Source organism: Chenopodium quinoa, unplaced genomic scaffold (genome assembly GCF_001683475.1).
Source record: "Chenopodium quinoa cultivar QQ74 unplaced genomic scaffold, ASM168347v1, whole genome shotgun sequence".
NCBI lineage: Eukaryota > Viridiplantae > Streptophyta > Magnoliopsida > Caryophyllales > Amaranthaceae > Chenopodium > Chenopodium quinoa.
In genome coordinates, this window is record NW_018742412.1 from 1,482,964 (window position 1) to 1,502,835 (window position 19,872).

The 19,872-nt window shown below is 33.4% G+C and overlaps 3 protein-coding genes and 1 long non-coding RNA gene across 8 annotated transcripts; all 4 read right to left on the reverse strand.

Annotated features, from left to right (window-relative positions):
• Positions 1-1,874: 1,874 nt before the first annotated feature.
• LOC110706343 lies at positions 1,875-4,790 on the reverse strand. The gene is made up of 9 exons (XM_021884252.1): positions 4,720-4,790; positions 3,879-4,146; positions 3,696-3,801; positions 3,467-3,597; positions 3,310-3,388; positions 3,120-3,231; positions 2,839-3,017; positions 2,638-2,758; positions 1,875-2,124 (listed from the first exon to the last, which is right to left on the reverse strand). The coding sequence occupies exons 2-7, from the start codon at positions 4,135-4,137 to the stop codon at positions 2,967-2,969; spliced, it is 738 nt and encodes a 245-aa protein (XP_021739944.1). The 5' UTR covers positions 4,138-4,146; positions 4,720-4,790; the 3' UTR covers positions 1,875-2,124; positions 2,638-2,758; positions 2,839-2,966.
• Positions 4,791-4,796: 6 nt separating this feature from the next.
• LOC110706352 lies at positions 4,797-8,028 on the reverse strand. 5 transcript variants are annotated; one of them, XR_002508332.1, is made up of 8 exons: positions 7,546-8,028; positions 7,215-7,297; positions 6,972-7,094; positions 6,708-6,829; positions 6,237-6,310; positions 5,833-5,944; positions 5,074-5,118; positions 4,797-4,886 (listed from the first exon to the last, which is right to left on the reverse strand). It is a non-coding gene; the product is annotated as an uncharacterized LOC110706352 (long non-coding RNA). The 5 variants fall into 5 exon arrangements; XR_002508331.1 differs by having other exon boundaries at positions 5,833-6,065; XR_002508329.1 differs by having other exon boundaries at positions 5,833-6,092.
• A 628-nt stretch (positions 8,029-8,656) lies between these two features.
• On the reverse strand, positions 8,657-11,057 carry LOC110706334 (ATP-dependent DNA helicase PIF4-like). The gene is made up of 2 exons (XM_021884244.1): positions 8,834-11,057; positions 8,657-8,744 (listed from the first exon to the last, which is right to left on the reverse strand). The coding sequence occupies exon 1, from the start codon at positions 10,364-10,366 to the stop codon at positions 9,578-9,580; it is 789 nt and encodes a 262-aa protein (XP_021739936.1). The 5' UTR covers positions 10,367-11,057; the 3' UTR covers positions 8,657-8,744; positions 8,834-9,577.
• Positions 10,966-17,458, reverse strand: LOC110706516. The gene is made up of 7 exons (XM_021884437.1): positions 17,067-17,458; positions 15,925-15,998; positions 13,547-13,637; positions 13,406-13,470; positions 13,237-13,308; positions 12,262-12,576; positions 10,966-12,155 (listed from the first exon to the last, which is right to left on the reverse strand). Exons 1-7 carry the CDS (start codon positions 17,171-17,173, stop codon positions 10,966-10,968), a joined length of 1,914 nt encoding a protein of 637 aa, XP_021740129.1. The 5' UTR covers positions 17,174-17,458.
• Positions 17,459-19,872: the final 2,414 nt, after the last annotated feature.

Sequence of the window (19,872 nt, forward strand, 5' to 3'; positions counted from 1 at the left end):
TGTTATTGTATATTATGGTGGGAATAGGAGATTTTATGTAAGAATTTTTTCATCGTCAATGGTGGAAAGGTTTGGTTCTCTAGAACCTCTACATAGGTCTATGTCAAGTGGTGGAAATGGTTCTTCTAGTGATGATTTTCTTGTTGCCCTAGGAATTGGGAATCAGCCATGGTTCCCTTGGGTAATTACACCAACATGCTATGAAGAAGATACTTTGGTTAGTGTCTTTTTCTATTTATTTAAGTTATGAATATAAAATTTTAAATAAGTGATCTTATTGTATCTAATGCATTTTATGTGTTCATTCGCAGGAAATTCCAGTAGCCTTTGGTAATCAAGTGTTTCATCATGTCAATATGCGGACTGTAATTCAAATGCGATTTGGAAATAGAAGATGGGATTTTTGTCGAAATTTGTTCCCGATTGAATGGAAAAATTCATAGTAGGTTAATGGGTGGAATTTCGCAAGTGATTGTAGATGGTCAGTTAGAATATGGGAAAATCGGAATTGTTTTTTTGCAGAGCAATGATCGATTGTGCTTGAGATTGTGTTTCTTTAGATGTTGTTTTAGTGATAGGTTATTGCAACGCTTGAGAAATGGAGTTGTAATAATAAATGAAGATTTGAGATATTCTAAAATGTAATGTTTTTTATGATAATAATCTATGCAGAAGGTTATTTTAACTTCCCTAATAAAAAGATTAGTGTATGACAATTTATGTTTGTTGTTTCAGCTTTAGTCATGTTATTGAAACCTTTATAGCATATCAACTCTTATTTTTTTGTTTGCTTTAACAATATCAGCATATTAGCTTTGTTTATTTTTTAATTCTACACATTAGTCTAGGTTTTTATATTTTTAATAACAAATTTTATGTGTTTTCTTTTTATTTGTGAATTTTTCCTTTCTTTCTTTTTATTGTTGAACTTTATAGCTTATGCGATTTATATGTATTGATGTTTTATAAATTAAGTATGAATTCTCATAAGATGATTATTTTCTTTATCATGATCCCTTTTTTTTTTATAATTTCACTTAGTTCTTTAAAAAAACAGTATAATAATAAATTTCAAATAAGCCACATATATAAACTACTATATTTTTATAGATATAATTTAACATCTCTTGTAATATAGCAATACATTAGACCTTGATCTAATTATGGTGTTTGCCAGGAACACTAACTGTTGTTACTGTTCCTGGGAAACCCTCAAAAGAGCAACTCCTACAGCATCTTACTTCTATATACATGAAATTTTGAAAGTAAGTTGAAGATTAATTACTACACGATGCTGGAGTTTTATGTAAATACATGGGAAACTATCTATTGTGCTTAGCATTCTGAGCAAAAGAGAATTTCTTATAGTTGTCCATATATTTGTAATTTAGCAAAATATTTAATACTTAGATGATGTGCAGGTAGTGCACCTTAGATTGTTGTTCTGCAGTACTCCATTAGGCTATTATGTATATTTTTGTAGTTCACCACCTTATCATTTGTCGTGGCAGATTTATGGAAGATTATTTCGGCTTCTCAGACTTCACAGTTACAGGTTTGGCTTCCTTCTTGTCAGTTTTCAGGGGACAATTTCATCTTGATCTTGATCCTTTCTTGGTGATATCTCTGGTTCTTGGGCTGTCTTGTTCTTCTCTGGAGTCATTCCGCCGAAGAAAAGTTTCTTTTTTGCACGGAATTGTGATAGCGGTGGCTCGTATTCTGTTTCCTCATCTTGGAATTGGACAGGAGTTTTCCCTAAAGCTTTCTTTCGCTTAAGCGATTCGATATCTCCCTGAGTTAACTCCAGTGTTTGAGTGAAAGAGCTATCTTGTGTATGTTTTTTCTGAAGAACCCTTCATGTTTGGGGTTTGAAATGACTGGTTCTAGATTCCCTTGTTCCATAGATTGCTGTTTTTCCTTTTCATTTGCATCTTTTGCTTGGTTGGAGGTGCCTTCAAATGGTTGCAAAACTTCTAGTGTCTCAGGTTCTTCCTTAAGTTCTATACCCTTGAGAGTCCATTCTAGAACATTGTTCTGGCCTAAATGTGATGTAGGTCCTACTTTAATGTAGAACGGTTTGCTACTAAGCATGTCTTGAATAGCCTCGAATGCATTGTGGTCATCCTGCATTGTATTTATCATCATGGCAAGTATTAGTATTATATCAAAATTTGTAAATATTATAATATATAACTTTGACTGTGTATTACACTAATATTATCTAATTAGATGACTATATTTCTTTTCTGCCTTTTTACCTTTCTTTTTTATTTATAAATCTTTCTATGCGGGACTGATTAGCAACATTACTCAACAATTCATTGTCAATTGAGGCATGGCATTTTAACCGTTGACAATTTTGCTAATAATGGTTTTTTTGTGTTCTTGGTTTCTAAGGCATAAGATAAGAGTGTTTGACTTTTTCAAGTCTACTGACCTTTAAACATCTCATGGGTGATTGTCTATTGGAAAATCTATATTCTAGATGTATCTTAAGCTTATTTAATCTTATTAATTTTTTTACTTATAATTTTAATTTTATGAAATAAGAACTTTCAAGTATTCTTTGGAAATTTACATGGCATATATAAACTGTTTCAAAAATTAAAAGGTAGGTACATGGTAATTGTAATTTACCGCTTCTTTTATGGCATAAATTTCAGCTGCACTTCTCCTAAACAGTCTTTCTGTGTCATCGTTAAAAGTGGTGAATGCCATAGTGCCTGTGCCATCGCTAGCCTCAAACTTAAAGGTTGTCCTGGCATGAATTCACAGGAATTTTTGTTAGGTACAATATTAACAAAAAAGGTTGGTGTTTAAAAAGAGCTAGTGTTATACCTCTCAGTGCATATGCATTCTTTCTTATAACAAGAAGTGCAAGAATAACGCTTCTGCAATGGAAGGTTGGTTCTTTTCCAGCAGTTTGAACAGCCTGTGTACGCGTGCACTTTTTCTAATTCTGCATTCTAAATGGTTACCTCTATCCATAGAAGTTCTTCCTGTATGGTGTTGCTTGGCTACACATGTATTATAATTCACAAAATATCAGTTAGAGCATGCACACTTAATTTTTAGTAAGTTGTAAACCTTGGAAGAGGCTGTAATGAATTATAGTTCACCTTTTTCCGTCTCAGTTCAGCAATGGAAACAATTTTTTTGTTTTCACCTAGGTACTTAACCTCTAATACTCTAGTTTGTCTATCTAATATCTTCTGGTGGAAGAGGTTAGCCCTACACATTATTCATTATAGAGATGATCAGCATACTATAATGGTTGTTGTTTTTGCTAGGCTAAGTTTTAGTGATTACCAGTTAGACAGCTCACGCGCTCGATCCCCTTCAGGTTTATAGATTATTTGAGTAGACATACCAAAATTCATTGAAAAACCTAAATAAAACAGATAGTGTTAATTTTGTCATAGTAAAAAATCACCTGGGATCTAAAGTACAATAGTTTTTGCCTTACCACGGCGAGTATATGGTTTAAGAGCTCTAAAACCTATAACCTGGAATGCTTCTGCCCAATTAGGTAATTTGTCGAAGAATTTGGGTGCTGTTAGATCATTCCACAATGAGATGGTGAGCGGTTGATCGCAACTGCTACATGAAATACTTATTGTTAGTGATTCCAAATTGTAATATATATTAAATATTATTTTTACTAATCCTGAACATTTAGGTGAACTGATTTTAACCTTTCATCAGTAACGACTACTTCTCGTACGAAGCTCTCTCGCTTTCCATCTCTGGCTTCAATTTTCCTTGGCTCTTCTTCAACATATAACACCACACCCACGATATCTGTGAATTCAGATAAGTTTGTTAGTGTTTTTTAATTGTTTTTTTTTATGTGAAACTGTTATGTGAGTGCAATATACCGTATTTCTCATCAGGATCAACTGTACGAGGTATACTTGCAATGGGTTGATAGTTAGGCATAATTGGTCTGAGCTCTGGATGAACTGGCTGGATCACAGTTCTACTACCAAAAGCCATTTGGTACGGAAACTGATCAAGCTCAGTTCTCCATTTTTCGTCAATGAATTTAATAGGTGCAGCAGAAATTTCGTATTCACCTAGGTACTGTAATGCTTCTTCAAATGCTTCAATTTGATCGCCAAATAAAGAACCACGCATCCTATTACCCTATAAAGCAGAAAATGATAGTGAAACAAGGTGAGATTTATAACTATATTATAAGGTCCCTTAAACTTATTAATTATATATAATTTGCTATTAGATTTGTAGAATAAGGCATCTTTTGTTTGAGATTTAATTAAAGTGCCACAAAATACGTGCTTTATTTAACATTATTTTTGCTAAAATAAAGTGATTTTAACACTGATGTAATTTATATTATAAAAGAATAAAAAGGTTACTCAAAAGATTTAACTATAATAAGCTATATACTTTATATTTCACTTGAATCATGAACATTTAACATAATTAGGATTGCATTATATTCTAGCTTCATGTGTACTATATTTAACTGAACCTTTAGCTGATTAAAATTATAACATAAATAAAAGCATGATTATAGCATAAGCATGATTATTACAAGAGTAGTTAATGTAATTTCTGTATAGCCTACCATAACTCTTTAAGCCTACCTAAATGCTTGATATGATTTAGATTACTGTTAGGAATATTCTCTCAGTTGCATCATAATTGTAATAAAGTTAGTGTGATATTTACATGTATAAAGTAATGAATGCATACCTTTTCATCCTTTAGAAGTAAAGTTTGGAATCTAACTGTTTTTTTGGAGGATAGTGTGTCCCTTCCTTTTTCAGCAACTACTCTTACTATATAAGTCTTGCATGCTGCATTTAACTGATTCAAGTACACATACTCTGGCTTCTGTCTAGCTGTTTTGCATTTTTGATCTATGTATACAAATGCTTTCATGTTATTTTGTATAGCAGTAGTTATACATGATAATGTAAAATGTTATAACATTTAATATTAAATATTAGTTAATCAAGTACACAATAAGGAATTTATATAGGAAAAACATTAACAATAATTGAGCTAAAGGATAATGGAAGCAATCTATAAAAGAAGGGACCATACCTGCCATGGCTGAGTAAGTCGTCACTGCTACTTTGGTTGATTCTTCTGTGAAAAAAAACGAAATGCCAAAGATGAAACACTTTTTATATGAGTTAGTACAAATTTAAAAAATAGGAAATAGCTAGAATACAGTAATTGGGGAAGGTTCTGGTAATAAGTTCAGAATAAGCAATGTAAGTTTTTTCTTCTTTACTGTTAACACTGTTCATTCCATACTTTAGGTAAAGATTTTCAGCTGCTCACTGTACTTTTATAATACTTTATAAAGCCTGTAAAAGTTTATTGTTTTTATAAGTAATAGAATAATAATATCTTGCTTTTATATATGGATAACCATATCCCAGAAAACAATTTTCCTTTTTTTAAGGGAGTGGCTTTACAACAAGTCATAATCATAGCAGACCTATATATATATATATATATATATATATATATATATATATATATATATATATATATATATATATATATATATATATATATATATATATATATAGAAATGTGAAATATTGTACAGCTTTTAATATTAACTTTTATTTTATGATAGAAAGTTAATTTAAATAGTTCACTTTAGTAGGCTGTAATTTAAGCGTATATGGTTTTTTATCTCTTTGTTGTCACATGAATACTGATATTTGTCATCAACCTATATAATATAACAATTCATATATTCACTAAACATGATCGAACAAATCATAAAAATACTTAAAACCAATGCATAATCAACTTTTATCTACATGAGATAAGAAATTATGATACCTCTCCTTTAATGTTTGGTTTAACAGGGCTTGTCAACAGAACAGCCTCAGGACTAAACATATCATGCTTTGTTGCCTAAATTTCTTCTAATTAATTTGGTTTGCCGTGAAACCTGTCCAAAGAAATCAGTTTCTTTATACCACCGTTTATTGAGCTTGAATGTGACCTTAGTTTCACCCAAGCTGAAGCCCGGTCAATCTTTCATATGCTCATAGATTTCATAGGTATATGACCTGGATGAGCCACGAAGCATTATAGACCTAAAAGTTTAACAATTATTGGATTTAATTACATTATTAACATGACAACTATTTCAAGAGAGAGGGGTACTAATATATAAAGGAGGAAGTGTGCTCTATAAAAAGTAGAAGTTTATATAATATGGTGAAGATTAAAGCAACTACCTTTTATCAATATTCAATGGGAATAACTTGCCCTTGAGTGAAGGATCCCACTGTCTACAAAAGAAATCTTCCACCTGATCATCATGTAACATAATCACCTGAAAAGTTGTTGCTTTAATCTTGCATACAGTTAGCAAATAGCCTTAGTCAAATCTGTAAAACAAAGCCTAAAATTTACAAGTTTATCCATTTAATTTTGGTAAACTAAGAAACAAAAAGGCAAGAAGAACAAACATGTCAAATTTCCCTGGTGTATTAGCATCATTCTAAACAAGTTCCCAATACGTGCATACATTTCACAGTTAAATATATCATTAAACAAGCAGAAAAAATTAAAAATTCCACATGTGTTGATCAACTTTTCTTTCGTTATCTTGAATTTTGTTTCTAGATTGTATATAGAGACTGATTGAAGTATTGATTTCATTAAGAAAAATGACTGTACAAATCTGTTAAATATAGAATGTTTACCTTCTATGGTCCTCAAGATTTCGAGATTCAAGCAAATTGTCAATGCCATTATAAGCTAGTCCAGTAACAATCTCTCGTGGTTTAGATATTGTCACTCGAGCAATGCCATTGTCTAATACTACCTACAAGCAAATACTCCAGTTTAAAATCCATGCAGAAATATAAACTCTTAGGGAACTAAAGTTGAATATAAAATACTCCATGTCAATATGTCATTGAATTCATTGAATAAATTCAAATATACGAATCCATAGATTTACGAACTTGTAGACCACATGATGCTATCAGCGTCACATTTCTTAAGGGCTTCAATGGTTCCAGAGCTCAGAAATCTGAAAAAATATATACTCTCTTCTTTTGTTCCGCTCTTCAAACTATTCCAGCAATCTACAAGCAAACATACCAGTACTATGAATAAGCACACCATTGATCACTCTACCCAAGCATTACAGCACAAGTTCAGTAAGTCTAAAATAAATTCAATAGATTTAAACTTTTAGATTCTACCTAAGCTATCTGTTGAATTTGAATTCATAATTGTCCTTTATCCGCTTGATGCAATGAGCTGCAATTGTTGCCTTAGTATTACACTGAAAGAGTGAGACCAGAGTTCCAACTAATCAAAACCAGATATTTTAGTTGAAAGCCATATGACCATTAATTCTATAAAAATAGAAATAAAGCACCAACTAACAATTAAAATAGCATTATGAATTAACTTATTCAAGAATAAAAAACCGAAAAATAAATAAAAAGAAAAAAAGAATAATCATGAATAATAATGATGTATTAAGGGAATAAGAGCAGCGACCTTTGAAAAATCATTAAAACCACTGACCTGCTTATGTCATTTGCAGATTGACGTTGATCCATGAAGCCTAACAATAAGGGTATCTTCTTGCACGACAAAATAGAGCAAAAGAAATCAAGGGTTTGAAATCACATTAGATCTTTAACTAAATAAATAAATCAGAACCAACCATTAATTATTCTAATTGCTCTTACAACCAATAATGTTAAATAGTGAAGCAAACATAGTTTAATTTCAACCATCAATCATTCTAATTGCTCTAAACAATATCAGTTATAATCAAAGGAGAATTATAATTAAAAGTATTGTGTCCACTATAAGTGTATGCTACATGAAAATATGTAAGGCGAAAGCTTGACAGAAAACCAATTTATGCATGGTTTGCCTGATGATCAAGAAACAATTAACAAGATGCTTATACACTTCTTTTCTAAACCCAAGGGCTAATGCTTTAGTTATCACAAAACCATGCCAGCAAAATTGCTCCGGAGGAATCTTCTGAACCGTTGAAGGACCCGAAATTACAGTATATGGCATAACATTTAGTTCATCTGAAGATTTGTAATTGAACATCAATCAATAAATCCTGAGTTAGGTTTTTTCTTCCAGTAGACATGTAATAAAGTCCAGACAGATTTTCTGTTCACTCCTTCCTTGTGATGTCAAAGCCAGAAAACCCAAATAGCAATTTACTCAAAATTAAACACTTATTACTCTCCACACAACAACTCATTAATACAAAACACCTATTTTAAAACAAGTTATGATCTAGAGTAATAAAGTAAGTGTCTACATTTACTAAAAGTAATCTTTGCTCATACGCTATAGAATAAAGCACATACAAGAATTCATTGAAAAAAATCACATGTATTAAAGTTCAGAATGCATAATTGGAATCAATTAGCATATTAACTTATTACAGTAGTCATAAAGCCCTGTTAAAACAATCACACACACACGTAATATACAGTAGCAATCTAAAACAAGAAAGATATGACCCATAATCACTAACCAACCATTATTGTCATTAAATATCACCCATAGTTAATGCATATATGAATTAGTATATTCACATTAAAATGGATTGCAGCAAAATAGAGTATATTAGTATCAAGCAAATAGGTGAAAGAAAAGGCATACTTGGAATTCAACATTGGACCACTACTAAAGTGATTGCACATGACTTAGCTTATTTTAGGAATGATCTAACAGCACCTAGATTACTCCTGCAAAATAAGAGTAAAACACGAAAATTAGGACTGCCATTATATATTTCGAAAAATCAACTTAGTAAGCTTAGTCAATGTATAATCACCTAAATTACTCCTGCTAGCTTTAGGACAGCATAAGATACGACATTTTTAACAGAGTTTTCTGAATGCTGTAAAGTAGGAGCCACTGATACAACTTTCACTTATCTGCAGACCGTGCACGTGAGAGAGCCACATATAACTGACCATGTGAAAAACACGAACGAGGGAGATATATTAACACTTTATCTAAAGTTTGCCCCTGTGACTTGTTTATAGTCATTGCAAAGCTGAGCTTGATAGGAAACTGGTTCCTCTGAAATTGGAAAGGATATTTCTGAGAACTTGATGGTCTGAGTTTAATTCTGGGTATAAATACATGTTCCCCTTGATACTGTCCGATAGAAATCACGCACTCAATTAAATTAGGGAAAAACCTTTTACATATAAGCGGCGTTCCATTGCAAAACCAGAAGATGGTAGAAGGTTTCTAAGCAATATTACTGGGCAGTTTTCTTTGAGCACAAGATTGTGAGGGCTCATTCCACCTAGACATAGTTTATTCAGGAATTCTGTAGGATATACGCTGCCACTATCATCTAGGACACTGTCATAGCTTGTATAAGATATGGCTTGTCCTGGGAATCTCTCAATCATGAACGGATTTATAGTATCTACATCGTCATTTATAGGTGTTAGAACAACCCTTCTTGAAAAGATTTGAGGGTCCAGAGCACCTGAACCAAGTTCTAGAAAAGAAGATTCGAGTAACTCATCTATTGGATCAGCATCAGGCTGGAAAGTCTGCACTATCTGAGGTGGCAACTCAACAAAATCACTTTCCATGGTCTGCAGTTCACCGTTTCCCAGTGCAAGTAAAAAGTGAGAAAATGAAGGATCTTCCTAGCTCTTAGATTTTCAGTTAACCTGAATCTCCGCAAATGCTGCCATATATAAGAACTCACTATACTTGCTTCCACTGCTTCTCTAATAGTCTTGTTAGGAACAACAGGCAACACTTGTCGAAAGTCTCCACCAAACACAATTACCTTCCCACCAAATATCACATCACTATCACATATGTCTTGTAATAAAAGGTCTAGAGATTCTAGATTTTGCTTGTTTGCCATAAATGCTTCATCCCATATTATAAGAGTTGTTTCTTTTATTAACGCTGCCAGGCTACTTTTCTTAGAAACACTGCAAGCTAATGAAGCATCACTGTCCAATGGAATTTTGAATCTTGAGTGTGCTGTTCTACCTGATGGAATATTTGCTGCAGCTATTCCAGACGTAGCAGTAGGTAAAACAATCTTATTCATAAGGCGGATCTCAGCATATAATGAATTATATAAGAACGTTTTACCAGTTCCACCAGGACCATCTACAAAAAATTCCCCTAGTTTTCCTTCTACGATATGCTGCATAATACAAGTAAAAATTTCCTTTTGTGCCGTATTAAGCAAGCCACGACTTTCTATACAATTTTGAGGAATTGGAGCATCTAAAGCATCTTGAATGTCTTTTGTTCTATCAATCTGGTTATCAGTGTCTTCCATTAAAACAGCCAGACCACAAGCAGATAATGACTTGCCCATGGCCTCTAAATGCTGCTCTACTGATCTGACAGTTAATCTTTTAACTTTGTTTTCAACACCAGAGTATTAGCGTGCAAAATATTCTGATAATGCAGAATAACATTTAAACCATAATTCTTCAGGGTTACTTGGCTGACAAAATATAAGAACAGTTGCAAATAGTCGACGTAAAGCCCGAGGGAGCTGAATTTTAGTTGCTTCTGCTAAACAAATGCTTACAGCATCGTCCTCTTCCAAAATGCCAGCTCTTAGACATGCTTCTTTAAAAGTTGCACACACATAACCTTCAACAGTGCGCAAGTCTGTGAATGATTTTGGACTTTTGACATTCAGTAATAGAAGCCGAAGGTAAAAGCGTTCACCCTCCGAAGGAGCGACAAAAGCTAATCGCCCTATCATCAATTTTTTATTTTGCCGTTTGGGCCATGATTTTGCTGAAGCATCCCACTTATAGTGTTCAGGAAATTCTACATTTGAGTAACCAAGACCATTATCAGTAGCTGCATTCATACGGAAGAACTCAGTTAATTGAGTCCTACCATAAACACCGCTTGCAATACCAACATCCAGACGTTCATAAGGGCGTACACAAACTGTGTTCATGTCTGGAATATGAACTGACAAAGGTAATACTGGTGGATGCATCTCAAATAAATCAAATCCAAAAATTCTCCAAGCTGCCTCACATGGCGACACCACCTCCCCGACTGAAACTGAGCAATTTCATCGTTACAATTTTTATCTTCAGCCAGAATATTGAAGGCCACTCGATCGTGTCCCTTGTAAACATACTTATATAAATATTTCACTACTTTAATAGTTGAACAAACTTCTACGTTCAAATGATAATAAAATAGTGCTGTGAGATAGGGGTTATAAGGGACAACCCATCGGTTATCTAACTGAGCATTTCTGACTTTCAATTGTTCTCCAGTATCAGTTCTCTTATAGTAAGGATAGCCATCTTTATTTGTTGTTGTTTGTACGGTGAATTGTTTTGGATACCCATTTTTACAAGAAATAACATTAGCCTTCTTTCTCATACAAGGGCACTCTGGATTTAAGCGGCCACATGGTCCATGCATCATATGCCTTAACACAATTTTACGCAGCTCAGGCTGAGTAACAGGAGGTATTTTTGCACAGACATATTTATCATAATCAGCAGGACACTTCATCTTATGCTGTTGCTCTAGAATCAATAGGAAATGAGCATGTGGCAATCCTCTTTTCTGAAACTCTATGACATATATCATTGCTGCCACTTTACCAAATACTTCATCTTTTTTTATTTTGTTTTTCAGAGCAATCAACTTTGCTCGAAATATACGAGCAACTAAGTCTGGCCGGTCTTGTGCGGTCTCACCAGGCTCTAGCTCATCTTTTATCTCTGGCCAATTTTCATTGCAGGTCATAGTGACAAAGAGATCAGGTTTCCCGTATTTCTGCATAAGAGCCATTGCATTCAGATATCTCCTTTTCATATCACGAGGGCCTCCTATAAATGATGGTGGCAAAATGAACTTATGACCAACATTAGCTGCACTTGTCTGGCCACTCTCTACAGTGTCTAGAATCCATTTATAAAGATCCGCTCTTATTGTATCCTGATTTTGCCGAAAAAAATCTAACCTTGTGTTTTCAACTTTGATATACATGTCTGTGATATACTGCAAAAATGCACGGCCTGCTCTTAACAACATGTTTACTGGTCTAATTTGAAGCTTATAACAATAGTACTCCCTTGCAGAGATATTCTTATCAGCTTTGGTATGTTTTCCAGAAGCTTCTACAAACATTAAAGTCCAGAGAAAATTCAAATTAAGCATACGATAAGGATACACAAGTATAAAAACAGCTTTAAAAATAATACCATTATTCTTTTAAGTACTTACGAGCAGCTTCTGCATCTAGAAAATTTGCCGGAGTGTGCACTGCGCAGGACTGTATCGGATCAGGTTCAGTTGCCACTTGTCTGCCTCCACCATAAGAAGTTTTCTTTAAACCCTGATGCCAACCACATTCACCTCTTGGGAATAGCAAGAGATACTGCAAAGGATCATAGCACCCATAAAAATGAGAAATCCGATGAGACTTTGAAGACTTTGTTGTTACAAGAACATGTGGCCATGAACTCTGACTTGACGAAACACTATCAGGCCAGATAACAGCAACTTCATCTGAAGTGGGAGCATTATATACTCTTTGATCTGGTACAGTGTTTGAATTTATTATAATGTTAGTACGCTCATCAACATTTACTTCTTTCAAAGAGCGGAAAAATCTTGCATATGGATTATCTTTAGTTACTTGAATTAATTTGTCAATAACATCTTGTCTTAATTCAGGAAAGCAGTCTGTTATGTGTTTTAATTCATTTTGCCCATCATAGAAATAAAGTTGCAGATACTTTGGACCATTCTCATCTGGTAATAAGTCTGGTACAGAATGATATATTTGGCCATGCAATTTAAAGACATATATACCTTTGTATGTTTCTCTATTAGTTTTACCTCCAATTGAACTAAAAGCAAATAAGTTATTGTATAACTGTGCATATTTTCTAAAATGGAGAGCATCTTCATCTCTTGAAGTAAAAAGCCTCATTAATTCAGGGGGATATTCATTCTCAGCTATTTTAATATCACCATTACCACACCAAAAATGTAGAGTTTCAAACTCAAACTTCTTAGCTCCACACTTATCACAGTAAGTAGGTGGAGATAATTCTAGGGGATGCCTAGGTAATGGTTTTCCTATAGTTTCCGCAGGGGTTTCTGTAATAACATTAAAGGGTATTTGAGATAATTTGACTGTGCAACTATGTATGTGTGCAAAATAGATAAACTGAAATTACTACTAAACCTTACTTTTAGCTGCATCCCTTAGCTGTTTTGAACTTTGGCCATTTGTTGGTGTAGATCTGTGAGTCGAAGGCCTCTCTGTAGCATGACCAAAAAGAAATTAAACCAGATCTTATAAAAAAAGACTATATATATATATTCACTTTTGTAATTCAATGTAAGGCAAATGACCCACTTTCAAGTACAATATATTTCGAAGGTCTTGATTTAGGCTTTTTCGATCTTGGTTGTTCTGCTTGACTGTACAAAGAATAAAGAACCTATGAATTTAGTTCACCAAAATAATAATTTTATTATTTTAAATCATCTATTTTACCTAGTAGAATTATGAGTTGATACCAAAGCACTCATTCGCTTTGATTTTCGACCTTGAAATGATGGTCTCTTAAAATTAATAGGTGCATCAGCTATCATATAAACAATTAAAACAATAACTCAGCAACTCGAACATAAAATAAATATCATAAACGAACATAGCAATGCGCATATAAATAGAAAGACTTATCATAAGAATCATGCAAAATTTTCAGATATACCCATATTACTTTGCTGCAGGACCAAGTCATGTCAACCATTTGCATGCACATATCAACAATTTGCACAAGTTATTAACGATCTCAGTTTATGTCATTAACTGTATAAAGAACATATATAGAAATACTCAGCAGGTGCAGTTAACAAGATGTTTTTTTAATAAAAAACAAGGTGTAATTTAAAAGGCTCTGCAATTTAAATCCTCACAAATTTGATCAATCTAATACACTAACTTGCATATCTCCTTCAACTCAAGCAAATGTTTACATTTTCCAATATTTGTTCTGCGTAAACTTCTGTGATCTAAGCCTATAACAATAATTCCTGAATTTTACACTGATCTCGATTTGAAATTGCAATATCCTCCTGTTTTACTGCCACAAAACAAAATAAATGAATTCTACTAATCTACTACATTATTTTGTACCTTAATAAGAGCATGTGCATATCATTAACAATACTTGCTTTTTATTATTTTATAAAGCCATTGAAGCTTGTCATTATCTCATCTTGTTACTTCCTTTAACTCTAATCCTACTTTAAAGATTTCCTTTTCTCCCTATTCCCTCACATGCTTATATACATACATAAACTAAGTTATACAATCGAAATTTGAATATCAGTATACATAAATAGTTATCATTTACTGCAAACAGAAAAGCTAATGCATAATTAAAACCCGTATTTACATTTTCCATGTAGCTTCAAAAAGATAAAATACTGAACATATTTAACACCAAACATGAAAGAGCATTGTAAAATCAAGAAGACATACAATTAACAATAAAATTAATGAAAGAGAAATATTAAATTAAGAAGTCATGAGAACTACAATAAAAAGTTAATCCATTCATTACTCAAGATACACATTACATTATATTTCAATTACAGCCTTCAAGTCTGTTTTCTAATGAAAAATTTTAGCCATTACTACTCATAGACCTAGGCTCTAAGACAAAAGGAAAGATAATAAGAATATATCAATGCTAAATCTAAACACCTATATCCAGGCATACAACTTTCTACCCAAAATACTAATGTAAGTCTCCATATAGGCTAAACAAACTTTGCCCGCTTCCATACAGTCTCTAATTCAGGTATGCCAGAAACCAAAGGTTCAACAACTCTAACAGTAGAAGAAGATGCTGCATCTAATGATGTAACTGAACGTCTTTTAACTGGAGCAGCTGGAGGCAAACCAATCTCAGGGATTCGAAACCTCTCAGAAGTAGGAGTCAAGCATTCATCAGTAGCAAAGTTTTCCTCTCTGGCAGTCAAATGCTCCTTTAATTGGTAAAACCTTCTCTTTAGAGCACTGCAAGCAACACGCTTCTCCGAAATTGCACCATAATTAGCATCAATGATCTCTAGATTATACTTAGTCACCAAGTAATGAATAGTTCTTTTGGCAGCTTTTTGCCTCGCATCAGCTAACTCAGGACAAGCATCACTATATATGCATTCCATTTCACCTCCATTATGTGGGCAAGACACTGTTAGCCAAGACACAAAGCCCAAATTTTCAACCCAAATAGTCTCTAATGGACTCACCTTTGCTCCAGTCCTTGTAACAACAGCTTCTAAAAAGCCTACGAAGTCAATCGTCACATGAACAACATCACCAGATGGTTTTTTGCCCAAAACCTTCTGTGCACCAGGCATCACTATCCCTTTTTCACTACATAACTCAACCACCTTATGCTTAAAAAGCTTACTGCATAGCTGATACATCCTTGCTCTATCGGATGTAAAATCATTCACCCGCACCCCAAACTGGTTCATCAATTTCTGCACAGCTTTTTGAGCTGCTCTCTCTTGGGACTCCTCAACTGTGTTAGCTTCCCCACCGAAAAATACAAATTCAGACTTCCCACATTCAGTCCTAATACGAACACAAGCATTATTCCTATCCCTATCTATGAAACCATAAACCGGTTTAGGAAAATATAAACAATCAATCAATTGACCTAAAAGAGGTCGAAATGGAATGGCAATTTTGCTTGACTGAATAGCCATAACCTGTAACCGGGAAAAAAAACATTTAACATATACATCCTCTAAACTTAAACTACAATCAAAGTGCAACAACTAAGGTAACATATGTAAGAAAACCAAGCCACCTTATAATATTCCAAGTTAAATCAATAATAATAAACTTACCACCAGTAGCTGCAATTAATTTTACCAGCACAGCCAGCTCCAAGTGCATACACCTACAATTATTATTTTTTTCCCTTTTTTTTATCCAAAAAAAAAGAAAGAAGAAAAACAAAAAACACAAGGGAAAAAAAATTAAGCTATGTAACCAAATTGAATGCTTCAAAAATAATACAAATGCATAAACAACTAATTTCTAGTAATTGTTCTATTTTACTTTCCTATAAAAAAATATTTAACTGTAAATTAAAATAATTGTACATCAATGTATGTCCAGGAAATTATGGTGCATAAAAGTTCAAGATTCATTAAGTCAATATCCAAAGTTGTCTGTACAAATGAGATCCATAAGGAATTAAACCCATGATATTATATTTTTATCAAAATCTAATTAACCAATTACCCCAACAAAGTTTCACATACAAACCTTTTCTTTCAGACAGAAGATAAAGAAGAAGCAAGTCAGAAAATTGAAACAAACCAAACATGCAGAACACATATATAATAAAGAATAAAGCAAAGGACATATCCCATATATTTTATTAGCCAAAAAAACCAGACCATATAAATTGTTCTAGTACATCATAAAGAAATATCTTCTCCACAAAAATTATTAAATAATACACTGCAACCAAAAAAGACATCTGAAATATACTCTAGTTTATTTTTATCATTATTATAACTTAAAAAAAAGGGTATTTTTATCTCTTCAGAAAAAATGGAACTTAGTACACACTAAAACCCCTCTATAAATTTTTAAATTCACATAGATACACATTACAACACCAAACCCTCCAAAAGCAATTTCCCCTATCAATATTTTCTGAAGCTAAGTTTATATAAAAATAATAAACTAATAAGACAAATTTACAAGAGACATCACTGTATTTCGTTCATAATCTCTTTATAAAATCCTTAAACAAAATTTATATGAGAAATTAATTTTTATTACACAATGCTAATTCTAATTTTATTTAAATTAGCTAACTCATGTTTTTAATCAAAATGAGATACTACAGGTAAATTGAAATGGTACTAATGCTTTAATTAGATTTGCTTAAAAACACTTTTCACGTCTTTATGAATTGATATTTTGATTTTGATTTAACAAATTTCCTACTGACAAATACTCAAGAGGAGAATACCTCATAGCACAAAACAACCAGATCCAAAAAAATACCACCACCAGGTCCTTCAAATTGGGCATATACACCACCATCAGCTCCGCGAATTCGCGCAACAACACCACCATTAACTCCTCGAAATCGCGCAACTACACCACCACCAACTCCTTGAAATTAAGCCATTGACACAGCCGCTGCAACACCCACACATTAAAAAATCAACAATTAATTTACTAAGAAAAAAAAGGAAAAACAAAAAGGAAGAAAGACTTAGCTAATGGGAAAAGAAAGCAGGAAAGAAAGAAAAAGAGTAAGCTGCAGAACACTGACAAAGAAAGAGGAATTGCCACGCGTCAGCCCACTGAGACAACATGCAATGTCAAAGCAAAAAGACCGAAATAGCCTGGTCAACTTGGTCAACCAGAGAAGGGTGCTAAGGGGCAGGGAGGGCAAAACCGTCAATTCTCTGTTCATAAGGAACAGTAAAATTGCTACAGTCTTGGTGCTTGGGGCTTTTATAAGGGTTATAGATTCATTTCGCGTCCTTTTTATAAAAACGTTTAATCCAGTTTATTTTGATCCATAATCTAAGTCCAATGATTAAATAATTGGATGGGTCTTGAAAAGAGCTTTCCAACGATATATTATAAGCCCAAATCCGAGTTATAACGAATAACTTATGGCCAAAATATTAAACCGAGCCCAAACCAAACCTAAGCCCACCTTACCTACGACCCAATGATCATGTGGAGGGTCAAAATTATTTAATCCCATTCCTAAAACAATTAGGATTAATAGGAAGCTTCTATAATTTTCTAAAAGATCTTAATTATCCTTTTTGAAAAGATAAGATTAAATAGTTTGAAATTGAATAAAACTCCCTTTTTTGAAAATCCTATTTATATCTGAATTGAAAGATGTTCAAAGATAGACATATATTATTTTCGTGTATCATAATTTTTATCCAAATTTTATATGGTTGGATATCCCTTGAAATTATCTTTCCAATGATATATTATAATATCAATTCCGAACTATAACGGAAAAGATATGAATAAAATGTCAAACTCAATCCAAATCTGACACCGTCTCACTGTTTCGTCCATATCTTTTATTCTACAAAATATTTTAATCTGATTCTAATTGGGTTAGAAAGTAGACTTCAAGTTCTTTCCAACAATATCTTGTTCATCTTATTCCTATTTCTGGATCAAAAGATATGATAAAAACCAAAACCGCAAAAACTACTGTCTATCGAGTTTTATTCCGGTTTAATTCGGATCTTATCTTAATTTTTCAACCCTTCTTTTTTCTCTATAAATAGAGGTAATATATCCCCCTTTTCAAACATCAACAAGATTGATCACAAAATAATTCTCTTATCCCTCTTTAGCCTAAACACTAGCCTCCCTATTCTTTCATTCCTTCCCTTAAGTACTCCAAGGAGTTTATACAATACCCAAAATTCTATACTTGAAACCAAGGTATGAAAAGGTAGAATTAACTGAGGGTTTGGACTAAATCAACTCTAATTTTTATTTAATTTAATTGTTTCAATTTGCTTTATATTTTTTTTTTATTGAAATTACTAACAATTTATTCATGATGTAGCAATTTAAAGGAACGCGCGAAACGTGAGTAATTAATTAATTTAATTACTCTTATTTTATTTTAATATTGCTAGTACCATGATTAGGGTTATTTTATATTTGATTTGACTAACGTTATTATGGTTAAATTGCTTCCAATATTAATGTTTATTCTATTGTTATTATGATCACCATATTGCATGTTTAAAGGGAATATGTAATTGAAAATCACGCCTAATAAGATAATTTGGACAATCGGTTCAGGTTCCTTTTTGATCTTGTTTTTAAGTAAAGTGATCACAAATATTTTAGAATTATGTGTTGCATTAATATTCAACCAATTTAGCATAATAATAGTTTGGAGCAAATTGAATTTTTGTTTGTATGCCTTTGAGATCGCAGGAATCACTTTTCACTATAAGAATCGAGTAAAGGCCAATACGGGCGAATGTGACTCCATGACTCACTTCTTAGCATCATCCCCAATCCTCCTTTCGTGGTTTCGAACCATATGGATTTAGTAATCTCATGGATTATGAATGGGGTGTAACCTTCACGGGTCAATCGTTGTTGCCTATCGTTGTCCCTTAATCGTGGTTGCCTTTTATGATTCGTGAACGGTTTACAAGTTCCTTAAAAACTTGTTGGCGGCTCCCTACTTTCGTTGTCCCTAATAGATATGTCAATTCCCACTTCCTAAGAGTTTCAAGCATATTCACAACATGCTTTTACGTTGGCGCACTTTGAGCGATGCCTATAGGAGGCCAAAGAAGGATGCTGACCATGCTGCAATTACTCCAAATCCAACTGCGTCTGCAGCTCAAACTACAATATCATCAGTCCAAGCTTCTCAAGCTATAGCACACCACTCCATGACTGCACAACCTACCATACTTGGTAGAGGAGGAAGAACAGTGTTCATGGGGAGGGGTTCAAGGGGTGGCAGGGGTGCTGGAGTTGCTGCAGCCAATGCAGGAAGGGGATGAGGTTCTGATGCTGTAGGAAGGGGGAGGGGTTCAGAAGCTGTAGGAAGGGGAAGGGGAATAAGTTCTGATGCTGCTGCAGGAAGGGGAAGGGGTGCAGATGCTAGTGGAAGGGGAGGGGTAGGACAAGGGGTAGGGGCAGAGGAAGGCACCAAGTTCCACAAGGTGTTGGTGTTTACATTGCATAAGATGGATCTGCACTAACTAGTGTAAGTGAAATTAGGGTGGAATTTTGTGTTTATGTAGCTTTTGCTT